Below are 21,268 nucleotides of genomic sequence, written 5' to 3' on the forward strand. Positions count from 1 at the left end.
CAATGCAACATACCGAAACTAAACGAACTATGCAATGCCTTAGTATGCACAACTAACTATGCAAGAGATTTTGTTGTAAGCAGAGCTCATTGGAACAGGATTCTATTGCATTGACAGGCACAACTCATGCCTATAGTCTACACGGACTAATGCGCTATAACCAATCAGAGCTGCAGTAGGCTTATATGCAAATAGCCCATTGCCATATATGGATTTGTGCCATTCACTGGACTGTCTTACAGCATGAGCTGTCGCGATTATTACGTGCTTGTTTTGAGATCAACGCGAAATTTGCATGTAGCCACATGCGCACATTTGTTAATATTCTTTGCTAGTTAGTGAATTATTAGCTCAGATACGAACTTCTACAGGTGCACCATTGAGAGCATCCTGTCGGGCTGTATCACTGCCTGGTTTGGCAATTCCACCGTCCACAACCGCAGAGGGTGGTACGGTCTGCCCAACTCATCATCGGGGGCACACTGACTGCCAGGACGTCTACAGCACCTGCTATCACAGGAAGGCCAAGAAGGTCAATCAAGGTCCTCAGCCACCCAAGCCACGGCCTTTTCATCCCGCTTCCATCCAGCAATGTCAGAGTCTGTAATATATATTATTCCGGACTCTGACATCTGACATTGCTCGTTCTGATATTTCTTAATTTTTACTTTTTGAATTATGTGCGTATTGCTAAGAATTATTACTGCACTGTTAGAGATAGAAACGCAAGCATTTCGCTGCACCTGTGATAACATTTGAAAATCTGTGTATGTGACCAATACACTTTGATTTGACTATGCATACTACTCGTTTTAGTTTAAGACTGGGGACATGGTTCTTGTGATTATGTACATGTAGCCAGTACTTTTAGTAGTCTTCCGATGATAGTGAAGTAAACGCCTAGCATCAATGCTGCGTAAACAATTGACTCCCTCGAACATACCCAGAACCATTGAGCAGGCCATTTTCCCATAACTACTTGCGCGCTTCTACATTGTACGTTCGCAGATGACCAAAATGGCGGATTCGTCGGTGGGTACTCGATAGTCCCAAGTCATTATACAACTACAACGTTTATATCCAGATGTGTACGCTCAACTTTCGTGAATATATATTTTCAATATCTTATCTTTCGACAGGTCGGTGTTGTCGAGGGCTGTAGGCTCCCTGTTCTTAGAAAAAATCAGGAAAACGAAGATGAGTGGCGTGAGTATCGTCCTCTTGGCTACCACTAGGGTAGCTGGCGCAAACGTTAATAGCTGCTTAATAAAACAACTGTCATGACTGAATGTTTGAAAACACAAGCGGCTAGTCACGGTAGTGGCACATAGTAAACAAAGGCACTGGTGACGTTTAATGGAGATTTCAATTGTTTACTAATTGTCTATCAGTTACGAAAGCATTAACGTTAGCTAGATACATATTTTGATTCTGTAACTATGCTGAAGTTAGCTCCCTTTAACGTAACGATGTTGTGTTTTGTAGACAAAAACTTTGCTAGCTAGCTTCGTAGCCAATGTATAAATTCAGATAGCGAAGAGACCCACAGATTGGATAGGTTTCTAGATCTGTCATGTCGTGTGATGTTTTTCTTGCAGCCTTGGCTGAAATTCTCAGTGTGAAAGAGATCCCAGGGAGAAAACTCTACTATGTCCACTATATTGACTGTGAGTATCCTATACTTCATCATGTAAATGTGAGTGTAAAACTCCAACATTGCCATCAGTGATATTGACAGAAGACGCAGATATGCGTAAATGTCAAGTTGGCAAACATTTGACTAGAGATCAACTCAGGTGTGTGTATATGTGTTTGTGCCTCTGCTTGTTTAAAGTCAACAAGCGTCTGGATGAGTGGGTTACGCCGGACAGGCTTGACGTGAAGAAGCTCCAGTTCCCTAAGAAGGAAGCTAAAACGCCCACTAAGAACGGGCTTCCGGGGTCGCGGCCCAGCTCCCCGGAGAGCGAAGTGGTAAGAGCGGCCGGAGCTGGCCCCCAACATACCCCCAGCAGGCCCCCACAGCCGCAAGCCCAGCAGAAGTCTATACCCACCAAAACTTCTCTACCAGACTTTCAAGTGTTGCAACAACAAGCTCAGGTTTGGTAGTAGTGTCTTAAGCCCAATCCTGGCAATTGTACCCTGTTGCTTGCCATCTACATTATAACCAATGTTCCTTTCCTGCAGTTGTGGTTAATACTTAATGCTGAGATGTTGGAAAGCTATTTTTGTTAAACAACTATTCTACTATACAACCCAATTGTTATCACCACCATTTGGTCTGCAGTTTTTTGGAGCTATGATATTTTAGTTAAATTAGACCAATGAACATGATGAAATGATAGACCTGGCAATTTGTGCTTCATGAATCATTTCAAAGATCTGTGAAATGCTACTTCCAGTAGCTTAATTCAAGATTTGTATGAAATAACGTTTCTCTGGTCTTGCCTTCTGTTGGCTGATATACAAATGCATTTACATATGTTTTAGCCTAAGGCCAGACAAAATGTTTGGAATCATTGAAAAGTGAAAGACTAAAGTTACATACATGGGATGCTTTAGTGAATTTCAGAATGTCTGGAATAGAAAAGGCAGAAATAAAACAATTCAATAATTTGTAAGTCGCTCTGGATAAGAGCGTCTGCTAAATGACTTAAATGTAAATGTAAATGTAATAAGCTTTCGCAGCCAGTCATCCAAAACATAGTCCTATGCAGTCGTTAAATTCCTATAGAAGGCTGAGGATGTGTGTTCAACAGGCAGACAAGTTTCAAACCATTTAAATGCATTCAAATCATTTTTGTGAAGAACTTTAGTGTTATTGTGGCATGCGGTGGTTACATTCAGATGCGAGTCCCCTTCCCCCTTCCCATATGTTTTAGCCTAAGGCCAGACTGTTTAACGGATTTCCCCCCAGAAAAGTGAGGCGAGCAAGCAAAAAAAACTAAACAAAAAAATAGTTAAGGTGATAAGGAATAACAGTACTTTACCACATTGTGGTAGTCTTAACAAATTCAAGAATAACTAACCATTACATTTTTAATTAAATTAAAATGTTGATGCATAATAATGAGTTCATTATTCATCAATGCATCTCTATAGCCTATAGGTGTTATCAAAATATTCATACAAATATGATTAGGCCTTGTAGAAAGAGGGTCAATAAAGTTAGGTCTGCCAAATGAATGTAGCATTGGAAATATATACAGAAATCCAGCCATAGTGTATAACCTATCATCATTAAAAAAAAAAGTTGTTTATAACATGCACAATTGGAAGCATCAATCTATATAGATCAAGCGTGACTAAATTCGAGCCCAGTAACTTTGCTCACCGCATCCTCCTTCGATTGTCTCGTCTGGCTGCCACGAAAAGCCCCCACCTGCTGATCTGTGTGCGTGCCACTGGCGATGTACTTTACTGGACATGTTAGCTGTTCTCGGCGGCGCATCATCACTTCAAACGCATTCCGTCGTGGTGTTATCGCTTGGCCTACTACTACTGGTAGTACCGGTAAAATGTAAGTTATGAATCGCAAATCACCATACAGCTGACACACTTCGATTTCATCAATCATTTTGACACTCAATTTGGTTGTCCAAAATACTATCAGCTTGCACTGCGTCTTTGCTGATGAATACCCTGATCTCTAGCCAGTCAATTGGTTAAATTATATTGTTTCATCTATTAATCGCTTCCGATAGATCTGAAAAATGATGCAATAACCATTGATTTAATTGACTGTTTGTTTATAATGAGGGATGTCCCACGTTTAACCTGGACACATAAATAGTAGGACTTTGCGATGACTTCTGTCATGAGAGAGAAATTAAACATCTGCACGTCGCCTGCCGGTGCCAGCGTGTGTCTTTCACTATCCAATCTGAGGCTCGAACATGATCTCAGGCTGTTTGGTCTCTTGGGCATCAACTTGGGAAAGCCTCAAGGGAGAACGGACAGTGCATTATAAACAATGAGCCGCATACAGTTGAAGTCGGAAGTTTACATACACTTAGGTTGGAGTCATTAAAACTCGTTTTTTCAACCACTCCACAAATTTCTTGTTAACAAACTATAGTTTTGGCAAGTCGGTTAGGACATCTACTTTGTGCATGACACAAGTAATTTTTCCAACAATTGATTACAGACAGATTATTTCACTTATAATTCACTGTATCACAATTCCAGTGGGTCAGAAGTTTACATACACTAAGTTAACTGTGCCTTTAAACTGCTTGGAAAATTCCAGAAAATGATGTCATGGCTTTAGAAGCTTCTGATAGGCTAATTTACATAATTTTAGTCAATTGGAGGTGTACCTGTGGATGTATTTCAAGGCCCACCTTCAAACTCAGTGCCTCTTTGCTTATTATTTTTTTTATTTTGGGGGGGGTGTGGAGAAAAGTGAGGCGGGGCATCCATTAAACAGTAATTCAACTTTGTCCGGCCTAAGTTTATTATAAAACATAAACAGGTTTCTATTGTCTTGACCTTTTATTAGGTCATTCTATTTTTAAATAATGTCCAGTCTCTGCAAACTGTATGTTTTTGTTTTGATCTACTCAAGTGTATGCTATCTTGACTGGGTTATTGATTAGGCATTTATTACAATGTTCAATGAATAACGTAAGTTGAAGTGATAATACAGCGCATTGTTTGAGTGTGACTGTCAGTTAATCCCCCTTCTTTCTGTTCAAATTCAGAGGAAGAGTCTAGACCTCAACCTTCAAACTGCCACAGCTCCTTCCAGAGGCAAAACTCTCCCCACGCCGGTACAGCATCAATTTACCCATTCTACACAGCCATGATTAAGACCTGTTTGGTCCACAGAGTCAGAATGGGTTCATAGCTACATTTGAATAGTAACGACAACAAACACATTTATGTAAGAACTCCTACAGTTGTATAATTCTAAAATGAAGGAGAAACATCTTAAAGTAGGTGATTTCTAGTGATATTGATAACTGTGTGGGGGGGTTTGTCCCGGACCTAGTATATAACTGTCTGGTCATGTAAAATATAGCTAGAACACCTGTTATGCCTGTGGTGGGGTTGGGATTTGAAATCCCATCAACATAATCTTTAAATATTCATTATTTTCAGTTGCTCCAAAGCTTTTTCTCATGTCTGCCCATGTTTCATCTCTCATACAGAAGAGGAAAGCAGAGTCTGTGTCCCTGGCAACACAAGTGTCCCCGGCAACCCCCGTGCCATCCTTGCCAGGTTCGGTTGAAGCCTCCCAGGCGTCTGTTTACCCTGCTGTAAGGGACACCAACACCTTCAACCTCAAATCCAATGCTCGCGATGACCATGAGCAGCTTACCTCTCTCACCACGGTAAACCAACATTTGATAACTTTGTGTTTCGGTAATGATCAATCGCTAGTCTCCCACTATTACTCTGTTGGTGTTTGATTTCTTAATTCCCCCCTTTTCAAATGATCCCAGAATGGTACTGCCCGTCGCCCCATGCCCAATCAGCCAGGCAGGAAGAGGAAGCAGCCCCCCAACTGCGGGGGAACCGATGAGGTATGGAACACTTTAGGGCTTATGGGCATGGCTTCTTTAACCAAGTCATTATTTGCCCTCATTTCAACTGTAGACCACCGTATCTTCTCCCATCATTCACATTTGTAGAGTAACACACTTTAGCAACATACTGGCATCAACAAGTCATTCTTCTGTTTTTAGAAATTGCGTCAGCATCCTTTTAGCTTGAACACGTCTAAAGGAAAACAGATTTTAATACAGGACAAACTTGTTATGGATGTCACTAATACCCAGTTAGCGATAGGGCCCTTACTATACTAGATTAGCGTTGACTAACAGGATCGTACTTTCCTAGTCCTATACGTTTACCTTTCATGGTTATATGCTTTCTGTTAGACAGTGATCTGAGCAAGTCAATTCAATGTTGGTATCAGCACAAGCACATTTTCAACCATGTTACTTGCAGCATTGTAGCTAGTGATAGTGTGAGAAGGCGAAACTGCATTTTACATAATTGTGTGTGAATTCTGGAATTATTAACCTTTGTGAATTATTGCCTTCCCCTTTCTGTTTTAATGTTAAGATATCCCTCCCAAATTAACAAAGAAATAAAGAACAGGTCAATATAATATATGCAGAAATCTCCCTGGTGACCTTTAACTCCTGAATCTTCCCACATTGATAAAATTAGTATAAACAATAATAATTTTCCTTCCCTCTTAAATCAGTGTCCAAAAGCCCTCGTCCGCTTGTGTTTTTCTGCTAGATAATAAAGGTTTTCCAGTATAACAACAGCCCTCGGTGTGCCAATGTCTATCTGCAGCCAGGAGAGGTCCGTCTCATTTCCTTTTCATTGCCTGTTTGCCTGTCTCTCTTTGTTTATGGAATTATTTTAAAGGTTATGGCCTTCAATCAGACCTTTGGTATTTCATGTGAAAGCTTTGTAAGGAATGCTCCCTATTTTTAATCAGTTATTTCATCTTTATTAGTTGCCTTTTATTTTGACAAGATTCTAAGCGATGTATCAGATAATGGAATAATATCATTCTCTTCCTTTCTGCTGCTCCCTTCCTACCATCTTGCATCAGGACTCGCAGGACAGCTCTGATGGCATCCCCTCCACCCCTCGCATGACTGGCAGTCTGGTGTCAGACCGTAGCCATGACGACATTGTCACGCGTATGAAGAACATTGACTGCATTGAACTGGGCCGCCACAGGCTGAAGCCCTGGTACTTCTCGCCCTACCCACAGGAACTGACCACATTGCCTATTCTCTACCTCTGTGAGTTCTGCTTGAAGTACCTCAAGAGCCTCAAGTGTCTGCAGAGGCATCTGGTGAGACACTAGATTGGAATATCTCAATGAAATGTATGTAACACCAATACAAGAGCCAGAGGGGAGAGGGTTGCTGTGCAGTCGTAGTATTGCTTTTGAGCTGCAGAACATGTCATCACGTATTATTCTCCTCCTCTCATCCAGACCAAGTGTAATCTTCGGCATCCCCCTGGCAATGAGATCTACCGCAAGGGCACCATCTCCTTTTTTGAAATAGATGGCAGAAAAAACAAAGTGAGTAATGTCCATGATCCTCCATGCTGCCTGGTCACACCTCGTCACTGTAATGAGTTTCTCGCTTAACAACTCTTGTTTCTTTCATGTTTGCCAGACATACTCTCAGAACCTGTGTTTACTGGCCAAGTGTTTCCTGGACCACAAGACGCTGTACTATGACACAGACCCCTTCCTCTTCTACGTCATGACAGAGTACGACTCCAAGGGCTTCCACATAGTGGGCTACTTCTCCAAGGTACAGGAAATGCTTCTTATCACCTGGTGCTTGCAGTTAAACCCGTTGCTCATGAAGATAAGCAATAATACTGTGTAATACTTGACATTACAACCAACCCTTTAGACATGTTGAAAATGCAGCAGACTTACTCTCTTTTTCGGTGCGCAGGAGAAAGAGTCGACGGAAGATTACAACGTGGCCTGTATCCTCACCTTACCTCCCTACCAGCGGAGAGGCTACGGCAAATTGCTCATTGAGTTCAGTAAGTGAACCAGTAAAAAGTTATTGACTTTAAAACGTGGATTGTAATTTAGGATTTAGAGCGTTCAAACCCACTGGCTCCAGGTCATCTTTAAGTCTTTTCTAGGTAAAGCCCCGCCTTATCTCAGCTCACTGGTCACCATAGTAACACCCACCCGTAGCACGCGCTCCAGCAGGTATATTGCACTGGTCATCCCCAAAGCCGAAACTTCCTTTGGCCGCCTTTCCTTCCAGTTCTCTGCTGCCAATGACTGGAACGAATTGCAAAAATCTCTGAAGCTGGAGACTTATATCTCCCTCTCTAACTTTAAGCATCCGCTGTCAGAGCAGCTTACCGATCACTGTACCTGTACACAGCCAATCTGTAATGGCACACCCAACTACCACATCCCCATATTATTACACCCTCTTGCTCTTTTGCACCCCAGTATCTCTACTTATACATCATCATCTGCATATCTATCAGTCAACTATTAATGCTAAATTTTAATAATTTTTGCCTCTAGGGCCTATTTATTGCCTACCTCCCTACTCGTCTACATTTGCACACACTGTACATAGATTTTTCTATTTTTCTTTTGTGTTATTGACTGTGCGTTTGTTTGTGTAACTCTGTTGTTTTTGTCGCACTGCTTTGCTTCATCTTGGCCAGGTCGCAGTTGTAAATGAGAACTTGTTCTCAACTGGCCTACCTGGTTAAATAAAGGTGAAATAAATAAAAAAGAAATCTGTACAAACAGTCTATACTGTGTGTGTGTTAAAATATGGCCATTCATTATGCCATAACTGAAGGTGTTGTCTTTTGGTCATCAGGTTATGAGCTGTCTAAGGTAGAGGGGAAGACGGGCACACCAGAGAAGCCTCTGTCTGACCTGGGGCTGCTCTCCTACCGCTCCTACTGGTCCCAGACCATCCTGGAGATACTCATGGACCTCAAGCCAGACAATGGGGAGCGGCCGCAGATCACCATTAAGTACGCCTCTGTCCTGTTGTTCTCCCGGCTTGTTCTCTTTTATAGCTCAAGCTGCTGTTATTTCTGTAACCTAATATCATGCGTCTTGTGTATTTCCAGTGACATCAGCGAGATCACCAGCGTGAAGAAAGAGGATGTCATATCTACACTTCAGTACCTTAACCTAATTAACTACTATAAGGTGAGGGATACTAGTGCAGGGAACAGCACTTCACTTTTTTTTTTAAATGAAAGGGCAATCTTGATCAGCATATTTGAACCTCTTCTCTCCCGGCTGCTTCTCAGGGCCAGTATATCCTGACTCTTTCGGAGGACATAGTGGAGGGGCATGAGAGGGCAATGCAGAAGCGTCACCTGCGCATCGACTCCAAATGCCTTCACTTCACCCCCAAGGACTGGAGCAAGAGGGGCAAGTGGTAGGACCCTATCTGGTTCTCCTGGTCTCTTTCTCTCTTACCGCATACTTTCCTGAAGCACTCCGTGTGAAGAGCACCACACAGGTCTCCTCAGAGAGGATCAAAGATTTACAAATGAACAAGAACTGTGTTTATATTCAGCCTCATTTTTCTGAATCATGTCCATCCTCCTATTGCCCTCACCAGATTCTCTCTGTCACTAGCAACAGTAGATCCATTTGCTTAGTCTCAGTAGTAAGAATGGTCATCTATTAATGTTGGATAGATGACTCCTACCATCTGTTTCTTTGCCTTCCTGGTATTTGTCTTACTCAGCTTTCAACACTCTTGGACTAGTCAGTAATTAGTTAGTTATTTTCACTTACAGAAGCACATAATACTATTATTGTGTTGGATGTGATCTTGAATAATGACTGCACATATCCACAGTCTCATTGATCCAACGCACTATGAGAATTACAGATCTAACCCCTAACTGCTTGTGACCAGTAGTAATTGTATATACTGTGATATATTGTTTTATAAAGGATTTTTTTAAAGGTGTGATGCATTTCTGTATGTTAAATGAGATGTGCGGGGATGCTCAGTACAGAAAATAAGCCATGTTGAACTCTTACAAGAATGTATATTTGGATACCTCTACAGTTGTCTGTCCTTTAAAAAAAAAAAAGGAATGTAAACTAACACGTTTGGCACAATAGCGCACCATTTAAGTTAATGAGACTATTTACTGTACTTTTGTGTCTGTTCATTTGTAACAAGTGATTCATACTTTGTTATTGTGTTCAATGGTTAGACAGCTGTTCTATTTCCCTTCATATTTAAGTGTAAATTCTACATAGTCGTCTTCTCTTTGTAAGTGGTTTAGAGTTAAGGAATGGGTGATTCAAATTGTTGTATTAGATGTTTGGCTCTATATTGAAAAAGACTATAAATCTGACCAACAGATGAGATTTGATATAAGAGCCTTACAGAGAGATGGCTTCACACATCTAATAAACCAGGACACTTTTACTGTGTTTCATGGCTTTAATGAGTTATCAAAGGATAAAATCTGGCTGAGTTGTCATCACTTACATGGAGAAATATGGTTTCCTTTAAGTTTCACCCATGTTATTTCTCTATTTGTGGTCATTCCCCTGAATGTCCTCATTTGACTGAAAAGGAGGTCAAAACAACATGGTTTAGGAACTGAATCAGAAGATCTATTCCTGGGCTGTTTAGACATTCTTAGGCAGCAGACACATACATTTATATGGAAGTAAAATGTATCTAGTGTGCTCTGCTGTCTTTGTGCACAAAGAAAAGAACGCTTAGTCTCTTACCTCTTTCCATACTTATTGTCACTGTAGGTCAATTTGAGGAACTCAATTTCATAGAACTCTCGTCTGTGGTTTACTGGAGCTCTATAGGCAGGTAATGTGAAGGGGAGACTTTATTGACTGCATCTCGTCCTCATATAAGCTCAGCAAAAAAAGAAGCGTCCTCTCACTGTCAACTGCGTTTATTTTCAGCAAACTTCACGTGTAAATATTTGTATAAACATAAGATTCAACAACTGAGACATAAACAGAACAAGTTCCACAGACATGTGACTAACAGAAATGGAATAAAGTGTTCCTGAACAAAGGAGTGGTCAAAAGTAATAGTATCGGGTGTGGCCACCAGCTGCATTAAGTACTGCAGTGCATCTCATGGACTGCACCAGATTTGCCAGTTCTTGCTGTGAGATGTTACCCCACTCTTCCACCAAGGCACCTGCAAGTTCCCGGACATTTCTGGGGGGGAATGGCCCTAGCCCTCACCCTCCGATCCATTAGGTCCCAGACGTGCTCAATGGGATTGAGATCCGGGTTCTTCGCTGGCCATGGCAGAACACTGACATTCCTGTCTTGCAGGAAATCACGCACAGAACGAGCAGTCTGGCTGGTGGCATTGTCATGCTGGAGGGTCATGTAAAGCACAGAGTTGAGATTGCCTGCAATGACAACAAGCTCAGTCCGATGATGCTGTGACACACGGCCCCAGACCATGACGGACCCTCCAAATCGATCCCGCTCCACAGTACAGGTCTCAGTGTAATGCTCATTCCTTCGACGATAAACGCGAATCTGACCATCACCCCTGGTGAGACAAAACCGCAACTCGTCAGTGAAGAGCACTTCTTGCCAGTCCTGTCTGGTCCAGCGACGGTGGGTTTGTGCCCATAGGCGACGTTGTTGCCGGTAATGTCTGGTGAGGACCTGCCTTACAACAGGCCTACAAGCCCTCAGTCCAGCCTCTCTCAGCCTATTGCGGACAGTCTGAGCCCTGATGGAGGGATTGTGCGTTCCTGGTGTAACTCGGGCAGTTGTTGTTGCCATCCTGTACCTGTCCCGCAGGTGTGATGTTCGGATGTACCGATCCTGTGCAGGTGTTACACGTGGTCTGCCACTGCGAGGACGATCAGCTGTCCGTACTTTCTCCCTGTAGTGCTGTCTTAGGCGTCTCACTGTATGGACATTGCAGTTTATTTCCCTGGCCACATCTGCAGTCCTCATGCCTCCTTGCAGCATGCCTAAGGCACATTCACGCAGGGACCCTGGGCATCTTTCTTTTGGTGTTTTTCAGAGTCAGTAGAAAGGCCTCTTTAGTGTCCTACGTTTTCTTAACTGTGAGCTTAATTGCCTACCGTCTGTAAGCTGTTAGTGTCTTAACGACCGTTCCACAGGTGCATGTTCATTAATTGTTTATGGTTCATTGAACAAGCATGGGAAACAGTGTTTAAACACTTTACAATTCTTTATTCTGACATTTCCCATTCTTAAAATAAAGTGGTGATCCTAACTGACCTACAACAGGGAATTTTTACTAGGATTAAATGTCAGGAATTGTGAAAAACTGAGTTTAAATGTATTTGGCTGAGGTGTATGTAAACTTTCAACTTCAACTCTAGGTTATTTACTATAGGTTATTTACATCCATTGAAGTGCTATGATGAGAAATCAAACAGGGGTGGTCGGTCTGAGTAATGAGTTAAGGCTGGAAGACACTCAGCATCCTACCGGATGGTACGCAAGACCCGGAACGCTCAGATGGTCTAAACCCCTTTGAAGATTTTGAGGAAGACTGTGAATGCCTGGCCTCCACTGGAGCTCCCTACTCAGACTCAATGAGTGGCAGCAGTAAGTCAACAAGGCTCATGATAATGATGAAAAAGTCGGAGGGAGAGAGAGAAAGATAGGCAGAGTTCAGAGGAGAAAAATAGAAAATAGGTGAAACAGTGGGACACTCTTGTTGTTGTAAAACATTGGTGAGGGTTTTGCGACTGCCCCCAATGCAAACAGCTACCAACCAGGTCATATCAGGGGTTTTTGAAGTAGAGTCGACCCCAGACAAGCATTTTCAAGCTTTCAGCACACATTCCATTAAATAGATTACCATGGAAGCAGGAACTGGCTTGTTGTGAGCCTACATAACAGATCATGAGTGATTATGATCGTACAGTAGACATGCAAACACAACAGCGTGAGAGGTTTTATGACAGTGTGAATTGTAAATACTGGATTCTGAAGTCATTCTTCCATGTAAAAGTAAAATGTTGTAGGTGAGTATGTAAGCTAAGTGAGTGCTCACAGGGTTATGGGGAGTCTTGACCTTTCCAGTCACTGCCTGTATGTTAGTGATGGTTGACGTTCCATCTTGCACTCCACGCTACACACACACACACCACAGAGAAGAGTACCAGAGTATCATGGAAACATGATCAAACCTGTAATCTCTTATTGTAACAACCTCTAATGCTACTGATGCCATGACCACCAAAAGGGTCATAGTGGGGAACCTTGAGCACTTTCTGATGGCGGCACAATTATATATTGTATTGCTAGACTTAGAGGAACTTCATTTTTCCCAGGGGAACATTACTTCATGCCATTACTACTTTATCTTCACAACAATTACCAGTTTCATTACAAACACTTGTAATTAAGGCATCTGTCAAATATTCATGAATACAAACAAGAAACTAAGCATTTACCTGATTGTCTGGAAAAAAATGAAACCTTCAGCATGGAGGTATGGTACAGAAAGCCACTGGAATACATCAGTGCTTCATCAGGATTTATTTATTCTCAACACTTCTTTGACCATTCTTTCTATTCCATGCATTCAATTCTACTCCACTATGCTCAAGGAGTAGTCTTTGCCTTTGGCAAATGACAGGAGTGGCAAGGAGTAGAATGTTAGCAAAAAAAGACTGGTGTCCAGGCTACTCAAGGAGAGGGGGAGTTCCCTTTTCTGGGGTGTAAAGCAAGCGGCAGCAATTTGTTTTTGTACCACAAGGGCGCGTGATGATACCAGTGTAGCTTACAACAATTGTTTTCAGTTGATATGAGAGGATCTCTTGCGGCCAAAATGGATGAAGGACTCTTCCCTGGCTTTTTATAAGAAGCCATTTCAATTCCAACCATTTACATTTATTTTGGAATAGCGTTAAAAAAGTAGGGCCTACTTATGTGCCAGATTTCCAACATATTTTGAAATGGTAATATGGCTACATTTTCAAATGGATAATAGGCTAATCACTACGGTTTATGAAAACGTGCGTATTTTCGTAAATATAGGCAAAATACTTATTCCTGACTTTTTTTTTTTTACCATAAGAATGCCCCTTCTGTCTGTAGAACGCTGCAACCGGGTTTCAGAACATTTCGTATTATTCTGTTCGTAAATACGAGACACTCCATTTAGTATGATACAGTATCATATACATTTTAGTGTCCAGGATTACGTGTACTATGTTGTTTCTAGTCTATAAGACTAGGCTGAACTAAAGACTAACAGTTATCATATTGCACCTTGCCCCGCTTCCCCTGAACTTGAACCTAATGACCACTGTCAAGGTCGATGCATAAAGTTGGAAATTGATTTGTCGGTTGGGCACATTCTATATCAAATGGGGACATGGCATTGACCATGTTTTTCAATTGTCTATCTATCATATCACAAGTAGACCTGATCCCTCAACTCTACATAAAGGGCATATTTGGGGATTTGGTGTTGGCATGTATGGAAAGTAGATGTTGCAGAAATGGATGTAGCCTAACAAAAAGTAAACACAATAAGATATTTTATATAATAAATACACAATTGCAGAGTAGATGTATACTTTATTATTTTAGGAAGAAGTCGGCATGATAGTATTGTGTTTCAAGGAAAAGTATGACAATTTGGTCAGAGGTCATTTGAGGCAATGCGTAATTGTTTTTTATGTCATTGCTCACATCAACCCAGTCAAAAGCAACATGATTAATACAAATCTGGGCAGATAAATAAATAAACAAATACATTATTAAATGAACAAATCAATAAATATCAAATAAATAATCGATTATAGATAAATATACATTTGTAAAAAATAAAATAAAAAAAGAGAATACATTTACACAAAACTGTACTATTCAGGAGGAACATTTGTCATTTCACATCAAAGAGGTTTGTCCGTTTGCGAGGTGAAACAAATGTTTACAATAACTCTGTCCAAACGGAATGAAGTCATTAATGCCGAAGCAAAAGCCCGAGGTCATTAAATAGTTTGGGACAAAACTATCACCTGTCTGCGCTCCGTTGGGTGATACTTGTTGATGTGTCTGGTGAGGCCAGGAGAGGAGAAGAAATTATCCCTACAAAATCGACACGGAAACACCTCTCCTGTCACCTTTGTGATGCGCTCGGTCCCTGCGTATTTGGCGGAGGGCTGGGGTGATTCCCGGCCGGACTCGAGCGGGCAGCTGTGTTGTTGGTCTGTGACTATGGCCAAAGGAGAGGAAGGAGTCTGATTCTGGGGATGACTAGCTGCTTTCCTGTTGTGCAAGGCCAGGTGTTTCCTCAGGTACGCTTGTTTTCTAAATTTCTTTGAGCACTGTGGGCAGCTGAACATAATTTCTTCATCAGAGCCCGAGTCTGAGGGTGGCGTGGAGGGTGGGAGCGTATATCTGACTGTTGGCGTATGAGGTCGACTCTCCTCTCTTTGTGACGAGACTCTCTCCACTTGGAAACCCTTTGGCTTGTGCCAACGTCGGTGGGAGGCCAGGTTAGCGGGACAACTAAAAACTTTGTCACAGTCGTCGCAGCGATATTCGACTCGGACGATGCGAGAGCACTTGTGGAAAGCCAAAGTTAGAGGGTCCGCGTACCGCTCCTTGCAAAGCTGACAGATGAACTCTCCAAGCGGACTACTGGTGTTGGAGCGCTGCTTCACCTCATCCTCTGCCTCCTCCGTAATGCGCAACCCGAGGACGGGAGATGTGGTTACCTCATGTCGGACGCTGGACCTCTTCTCTTGGTTTGGGGAGCTTGAGGACTTGCGCTTTTTAGAATTAGTATGGGGAGATCTGGCGTTGGAGGAGGCAGGCTGCTTCACTGCTGCATATTTAGCATTCCCGCACATGGTGTCCAGTCTGGTGGTCATCTCCGGAAGAGACGGCGACACTGGGGAGCCATCAATGGCGAAGCTTCCCAAATTTGCCTCTGGAAAGGTATCTGCTGGAGCAGGAGAAAGAGAGCTGAGCATTTGATGAGCGTCGTCCGCTGGTGGGTACTGATATCCCTCGCTGTCAGGTCGGGTCGGGCTCAGCGAGGGCGCGCAGTGAGACTCTGACATTCCACCGAAAATAACCCGGCTCGGAACTCTGATAAAGTTGTGGCACACCGAGGGCTGTGCATGAACCGGGGCATTCTCGACTAGCGGTGAACAGTTGGCGACCAGCGCCAAGTCCTCCTCGCGCATCCTGTATGAAACAGGACCAGCCTTTTTAGAACGTTTTATAAGGAAACCCTTTGGCATGGTGACTGTCAGAAAGCACACACGACGCGTTATCTTCAACCTCAATACGTTTTCACTGTTAAAGTCGAGGCCAGGGATTGTAAAGAGGCGTGCGTAATCGTAATGCGTCCTGTTCTCTCTGCGGTACTTGTCCACACTGGCCCTCTGTCGTTTGTCTCGGTCTTTATAAAGGCCCAAAGCTGTCATTGTGCGTCAGTTAGGACGCAGATGGCAGTAGTCCAGCCGTCAATAGAAAGGCCCGGCAACATGATCCACCGGGAGTCTCTGAGGAGCACAGCGGCAGATGTCAGCCTCCCCCATTGCCTAGGCCCCTGTCTTCCCCCGCCCCACTCCCACCCCGACCACTTGCCCCGTCCTTGACGGTTCCTAGCCATTATGTAGATTACACAGAGCCATACCACACTTATCCAGCCTTTATCTTCCCATGTCCTCTGAGACTCTATTCAACACACACGTGCCACAGCCGTCCGTCCATTCATCGAAACGCACGAATCAAAAGGAGGGGAAAAGTGCCTGCGGGGAGTCAGGTTTGTGTCAGTTTGGGGGCAAAGAAGCAGAGCAGACGAGGCACAGCACCAGTGAATCTAAGCAGATCAGTGTTCAATGCTCTGCTCAAATGCACCTTAGCCTACATTTAGGCGTCCAGGGGCATTCAACTATTTGAACATGTTAATTTCATTTTAAAAAAAAGTGTGATTCAACATTATGAGAAGAAAAAGCACACACAAAATAACTCCATATGATTTGTTCAGTCCCTGGTGTGAAGGGGATCCTAATTATTTTAATAGGCGTCATCAACTCTGCTTCATCGTTGGGGCAAACCAGAACCCAGAACCAATATCCTCACTATCAAACGTCTCGACTCAACAATGGAAACAGTCTGTCGTGTCACTGTCAGCGAAATTAACAATTTCCATCACATGCCCACAATCTGGCGCAAAAGCACATCACATATACAGACCCACCCAACCCCCACCTTTCTAAAACTAAATATTATTAGTGATACATTTGGAATAGCAGCAGGGCTATCTGCATCAGGGTTATATTGTAAAGGCCAACAAAACGGTTGAAATCAATCAACGGTAACGGTCACAGACCAAACATCTTCCTGTAAACTATGGAGAGAGGTAATGTTGGCTCTTAAACAATGCACATCATTTTAAGAAGTCAGTTGCATTGATTAAAGACCATGGTGCTTGCCTACGGAGCTGTGAGGGGAACGGCACCTCAGTACCTTCAGGCTCTGATCAGGCCCTACACCCAAACAAGGGCACTGCGTTCATCCACCTCTGGCCTGCTCGCCTCCCTACCACTGAGGAAGTACAGTTCCCGCTCAGCCCAGTCAAAACTGTTCGCTGCTCTGGCACCCCAATGGTGGAACAAACTCCCTCACGACGCCAGGACAGCGGAGTCAATCACCACCTTCCGGAGACACCTGAAACCCCACCTCTTCAAGGAATACCTAGGATAGGATAAAGCAATCCTTCTGCCCCCCCCCCCCCCTTAAAAGATTTAGATGCACTATTGTAAAGTGGTTGTTCCACTGGATGTCATTAGGTGAATGCACCAATTTGTAAGTCGCTCTGGATAAGAGCGTCTGCTAAATGACTTAAATGTAAATGTAAATGATTAATGTTTTGTAGCTTCTTTTGGGCTTAACACCAACTCTCTTTTGTGTATGCATATTGTCGCAATTCTATAAGTTCCTGAAATAAAAGGCAATAGGATATGTTATTGCAACATCCCCATTTCCTGTTTTGATAGAGATATTAGGCCTGTCAACTCAGGCAAAATAATACATTTTTACCTGTTTTCTTATAGGTCTACTTTTCTTTAGCCTACAACTTGTCACCACTGATTTAAAATAGACATCAGATAATATTGTTATGAAAAATAAGCATGTCCCATGCAGAAACAGACATTGTCTTGTCCTCCGCAGCAAACTAATTTGGAATATGCTCAAGGCGCACACCCACAAACGCACGCACGCACGCACGAACACACACATCCCCCAGCCGTTGTGCGGTGTCGCCCAACCGGTCTGTTGTCTCCGGGGAGCGTTGATTGTTATTGGATTTTTTTTCGTCCTTTGGGGATAGGAGACAAAAAAAAGTTAGAGCGCGAGAAGGATTGCGGTATGGAGGGGCGAGGGGCGTGTATTTGTATATGTGTTGGGGGTCGAAGGGGGACATTCCCAATTCTTTTACTTTCCGCCTTTGTTGGAATTGGAAGTTTGAAGCGTGTGCCTTTGGAGGCACAAGCCACGCGCCCGCCCTGACCTCTGTGACACCCTATTTGCATAAAGCTGGAGAATTGATTTCGGTCCTATTCTTTGACGTGACCTGCCTGACTTACCCCATTACTGGCGGCTCAGACGCACAGTTCAGCAGCGGCATAATTAAACGGAATCACAAATGTGGCGCTTTTAAACTAACGGAATACCTATCTCCACTGAGGCATATGAAGAATAACACGTCTTAAAAAGGCGCCATGGCCACGCACAATATAGCCTATAGACTCGAAAACCTGTTCAAACGAATCCCGTTAATTTAAATTAAATACTTCTGATACAACTAGACAATGTTTTGAACATGTAGCCTAATCAAAAAGAGCAATGCGCTGCATGCCCCCTCAGGTTGTGTTTATGAGCCATATCTTGAGCTACATTAGACATGTGAATTCAGCCCCAGTAGGTAAGGGTTATTAGAATAATATAGAAACTTGTTTGAACATTCAGGCTAATAAGAACACAATCACAACCAGGGAATTAAACGTCTCAGACATGAGTCACAAATAGATGAGAGCAGCACCTTTTGAGAAACAGAAGTTATGAAGATAATGACTAACCACCCCTGGAATGTTAATCGTGGTCAGAACTTGCTCCATATTAGGCTACCGACTAGACCTGTAATAATAATATCGTCATAGCAGGTTGACGTTTATTGTCATGAATCTTGCCATGGGGGCAGATCTGAGCGACTTGATGGGCCAGCTGCAAGTCAAAATAGGCTATTCCGTCAAAATTCATGAAAATAAAATGTACTTTTTAGTCTTACTTTAAGGTTAGGTTTAGGCATTACGGTTAGCAGTGTGGTTAAGGTTAGGGTTAGGTTAAAAAAATCAGATTGTATGCCTTTGTGGCTGTGCCAGCTAGTGACCACAATTCAGAGCTACCTACATGAGTCGTCCCAATAAATGCCAACTAGCATCATGCTCACGCACATCACTGATGATTCGACATAACAATCTTAGCAATTGCATGGAAACGAATTTCGAAGAATATCCTATCCATTGCCTGGGCTGCAGTAGCCTACAAAAGAGGCACGTCACCGTATAGGACTACCCTCCCTTTGTTCAGTGCGCAGCCTGGGGAATTCGGAATTCGGAATGTGTAATCTTGTTGCTACAGGGAAGGATGCAGGAACGCCAGCGATTGGCCCGTATCGCTCGTTCCTCGGCCATGTGCAGTTCGTGCTGTCTTATTTACATACAGCTGTACAGTATTTGCTGAGGACATGAATACACAGCCTCCCAGTCCCCAATAACAATAGAATAAACAAACATGCAGCTACAGCACCATGGTTCTCCAATCCCTTTTCAACCATTCACAGTCAGATTAAATTGGGTAAAGGCGGGGTGTATAGGGTGAGTATTGGTAAAGTGGGACACTTTCTGAAAATTCGTTTTCCGGAACACCTTAAGCAGAAGCATCTCATTGTCTTAACCCCCAACATGATACAATTCTAAATAGCTTAAGAACTCTACTACTCTATACATCAAAATTATAATATTAAACACAGAGGACTCTTCAAACATAAACCGTCCTGAGCCCAAATGTTTTAAATCAATACTGGTAAATTGCGACACCTTGATTGGCAAAGTGAGACAAATCTTTCTCGTAAAGAATAATAAATTAAAGAGTATATGAGTAATTTCAAAATGTTATTCATACAAATGAAATGTATTAAAACATTATTTATGTCACGATCGTGTGGCGGATTAACGGACCAAAATGCAGCAGTTGGAAAATATGCCATCTTCTTTTATATTAACACCAAGATGAACACGACACAAAAACACTTTAACAAAACAACAAAATAACAAAACGACCGTGAAGCTACAAACGTTGTGCACAAACATACAGGCTACTAACGTTCTTACATAGACAATTACCCACAATCAATGAGAGCCTATGGCTACCCTAAATAAGGCTCCCAATCAGAGACAACCGAAATCAGCTGTCTCTAATTGGGAACTCATTCAGGTAACCATAGACTCTCCTAGATAACTAACCAACATAGACAACTCTAGACATATACACTCAACACAAAACCATCTACTACACCCCATAACCCCTTTACCAAATAAACACCCAAAACATAAACATTCCCCATGTCACACCCTGACCTAACTAAAATAATAAAGAAAACAAAGAATAATAAGGCCAGGGCGTGACATAACCCCCCCCTTGAGGCGCGAACTCCGGGCGCACCATACACAGTCTAGGGGAGGGTCTGGGTGGGCTCCCCTCCACGGTGGCGGCTCCGGCTCTGGTCGTAGTCCCCACGTCACCACAGTACCTAACCACCTCCTAGGCCTCCTCCAAACGACCCCCCTCCACATTAACCCCATTGTATTAAGGGGCAGTTCCGGACTAAGGGACAGCTCCGGACTAAGGTCCAGTACCAGGGTAAGGGGCAGTACCAGGATCAGGGGCAGTACCAGGGTAAGGGGCAGTACCAGGGTAAGGGGCAGCACCAGGGTAAGGGGCAGCACCAGGGTAAGGGGCAGCTCCGGACTGAGGGACTGCAGCTCCGGACTGAGGGATGGCCCATGGCTGGCTGACGGATCTGGCTGCTCATGGCTAGCTGACGGATCTGGCTGTTCATGGCTAGCTGACGGATCTGGCTGCTCATGGCTAGCTGACGGATCTGGCTGCTCATGGCTAGCTGACGGATCTGGCTGCTCATGGCTAGCTGACGGATCTGGCTGCTCATGGCTAGCTGACGGATCTGGCTGCTCATGGCTAGCTGACGGATCTGGCTGCTCATGGCTGGCTGACGGATCTGGCTGCTCATGGCTGGCTGACGGATCTGGCTGCTCATGGCTGGCTGACGGATCTGGCTGCTCATGGCTGGCTGACGGATCTGGCTGCTCATGGCTGGCTGACTGATCTGGCTGCTTCTGTCTGGTTGGCGGCTCTGGCAGATCCTGTCTGGTTGGCGGCTCTGGCAGATCCTGTCTGGTTGGCGGCTCTGGCAGATCCTGTCTGGTTGGCGGCTCTGGCAGATCCTGTCTGGTTGGCGGCTCTGGCAGATCCTGTCTGGTTGGCGGCTCTGGCAGATCCTGTCTGACGGACGGCTCTAGCGGCTCCTGTCTGACTGGCGGCTCTAGCGGCTCCTGTCTGGCGGACGGCTCAGTGGGCTCATGGCAGACGGGCGGCTTTGCAGGCTCATGGCAGACGGGCGGCTTTGCAGGCTCATTGCAGACGGATGGCTCAGATGGCGCTGGAGAG

General features: G+C 43.7%; 2 protein-coding genes across 4 annotated transcripts; one reads left to right on the forward strand and one right to left on the reverse strand.

Annotated features, from left to right (window-relative positions):
• Positions 1-993: 993 nt before the first annotated feature.
• Positions 994-9,941, forward strand: LOC129868930 (histone acetyltransferase KAT5-like). 3 transcript variants are annotated; one of them, XM_055943276.1, is made up of 15 exons: positions 994-1,032; positions 1,140-1,206; positions 1,599-1,667; positions 1,835-2,097; positions 4,701-4,769; positions 5,151-5,333; positions 5,445-5,525; positions 6,253-6,318; positions 6,575-6,823; positions 6,968-7,057; positions 7,155-7,295; positions 7,446-7,539; positions 8,352-8,511; positions 8,611-8,692; positions 8,797-9,941. In XM_055943276.1, the coding sequence occupies exons 1-15, from the start codon at positions 1,009-1,011 to the stop codon at positions 8,929-8,931; spliced, it is 1,773 nt and encodes a 590-aa protein (XP_055799251.1). In that variant the 5' UTR covers positions 994-1,008; the 3' UTR covers positions 8,932-9,941. The 3 variants fall into 3 exon arrangements, with proteins under 3 accessions (XP_055799251.1, XP_055799253.1, XP_055799252.1); XM_055943278.1 differs by having other exon boundaries at positions 1,835-1,971; XM_055943277.1 differs by lacking the exon at positions 6,253-6,318.
• Positions 9,942-14,070: 4,129 nt separating this feature from the next.
• Positions 14,071-16,010, reverse strand: LOC129867811 (insulinoma-associated protein 1a-like). Its single transcript, XM_055941310.1, has one exon. It carries the CDS (start codon positions 15,937-15,939, stop codon positions 14,494-14,496), a length of 1,446 nt encoding a protein of 481 aa, XP_055797285.1. The 5' UTR covers positions 15,940-16,010; the 3' UTR covers positions 14,071-14,493.
• Between the last annotated feature and the right edge of the window lie 5,258 nt (positions 16,011-21,268).

This window comes from Salvelinus fontinalis, chromosome 13 (assembly GCF_029448725.1).
Source record: "Salvelinus fontinalis isolate EN_2023a chromosome 13, ASM2944872v1, whole genome shotgun sequence".
Taxonomy (NCBI): domain Eukaryota; kingdom Metazoa; phylum Chordata; class Actinopteri; order Salmoniformes; family Salmonidae; genus Salvelinus; species Salvelinus fontinalis.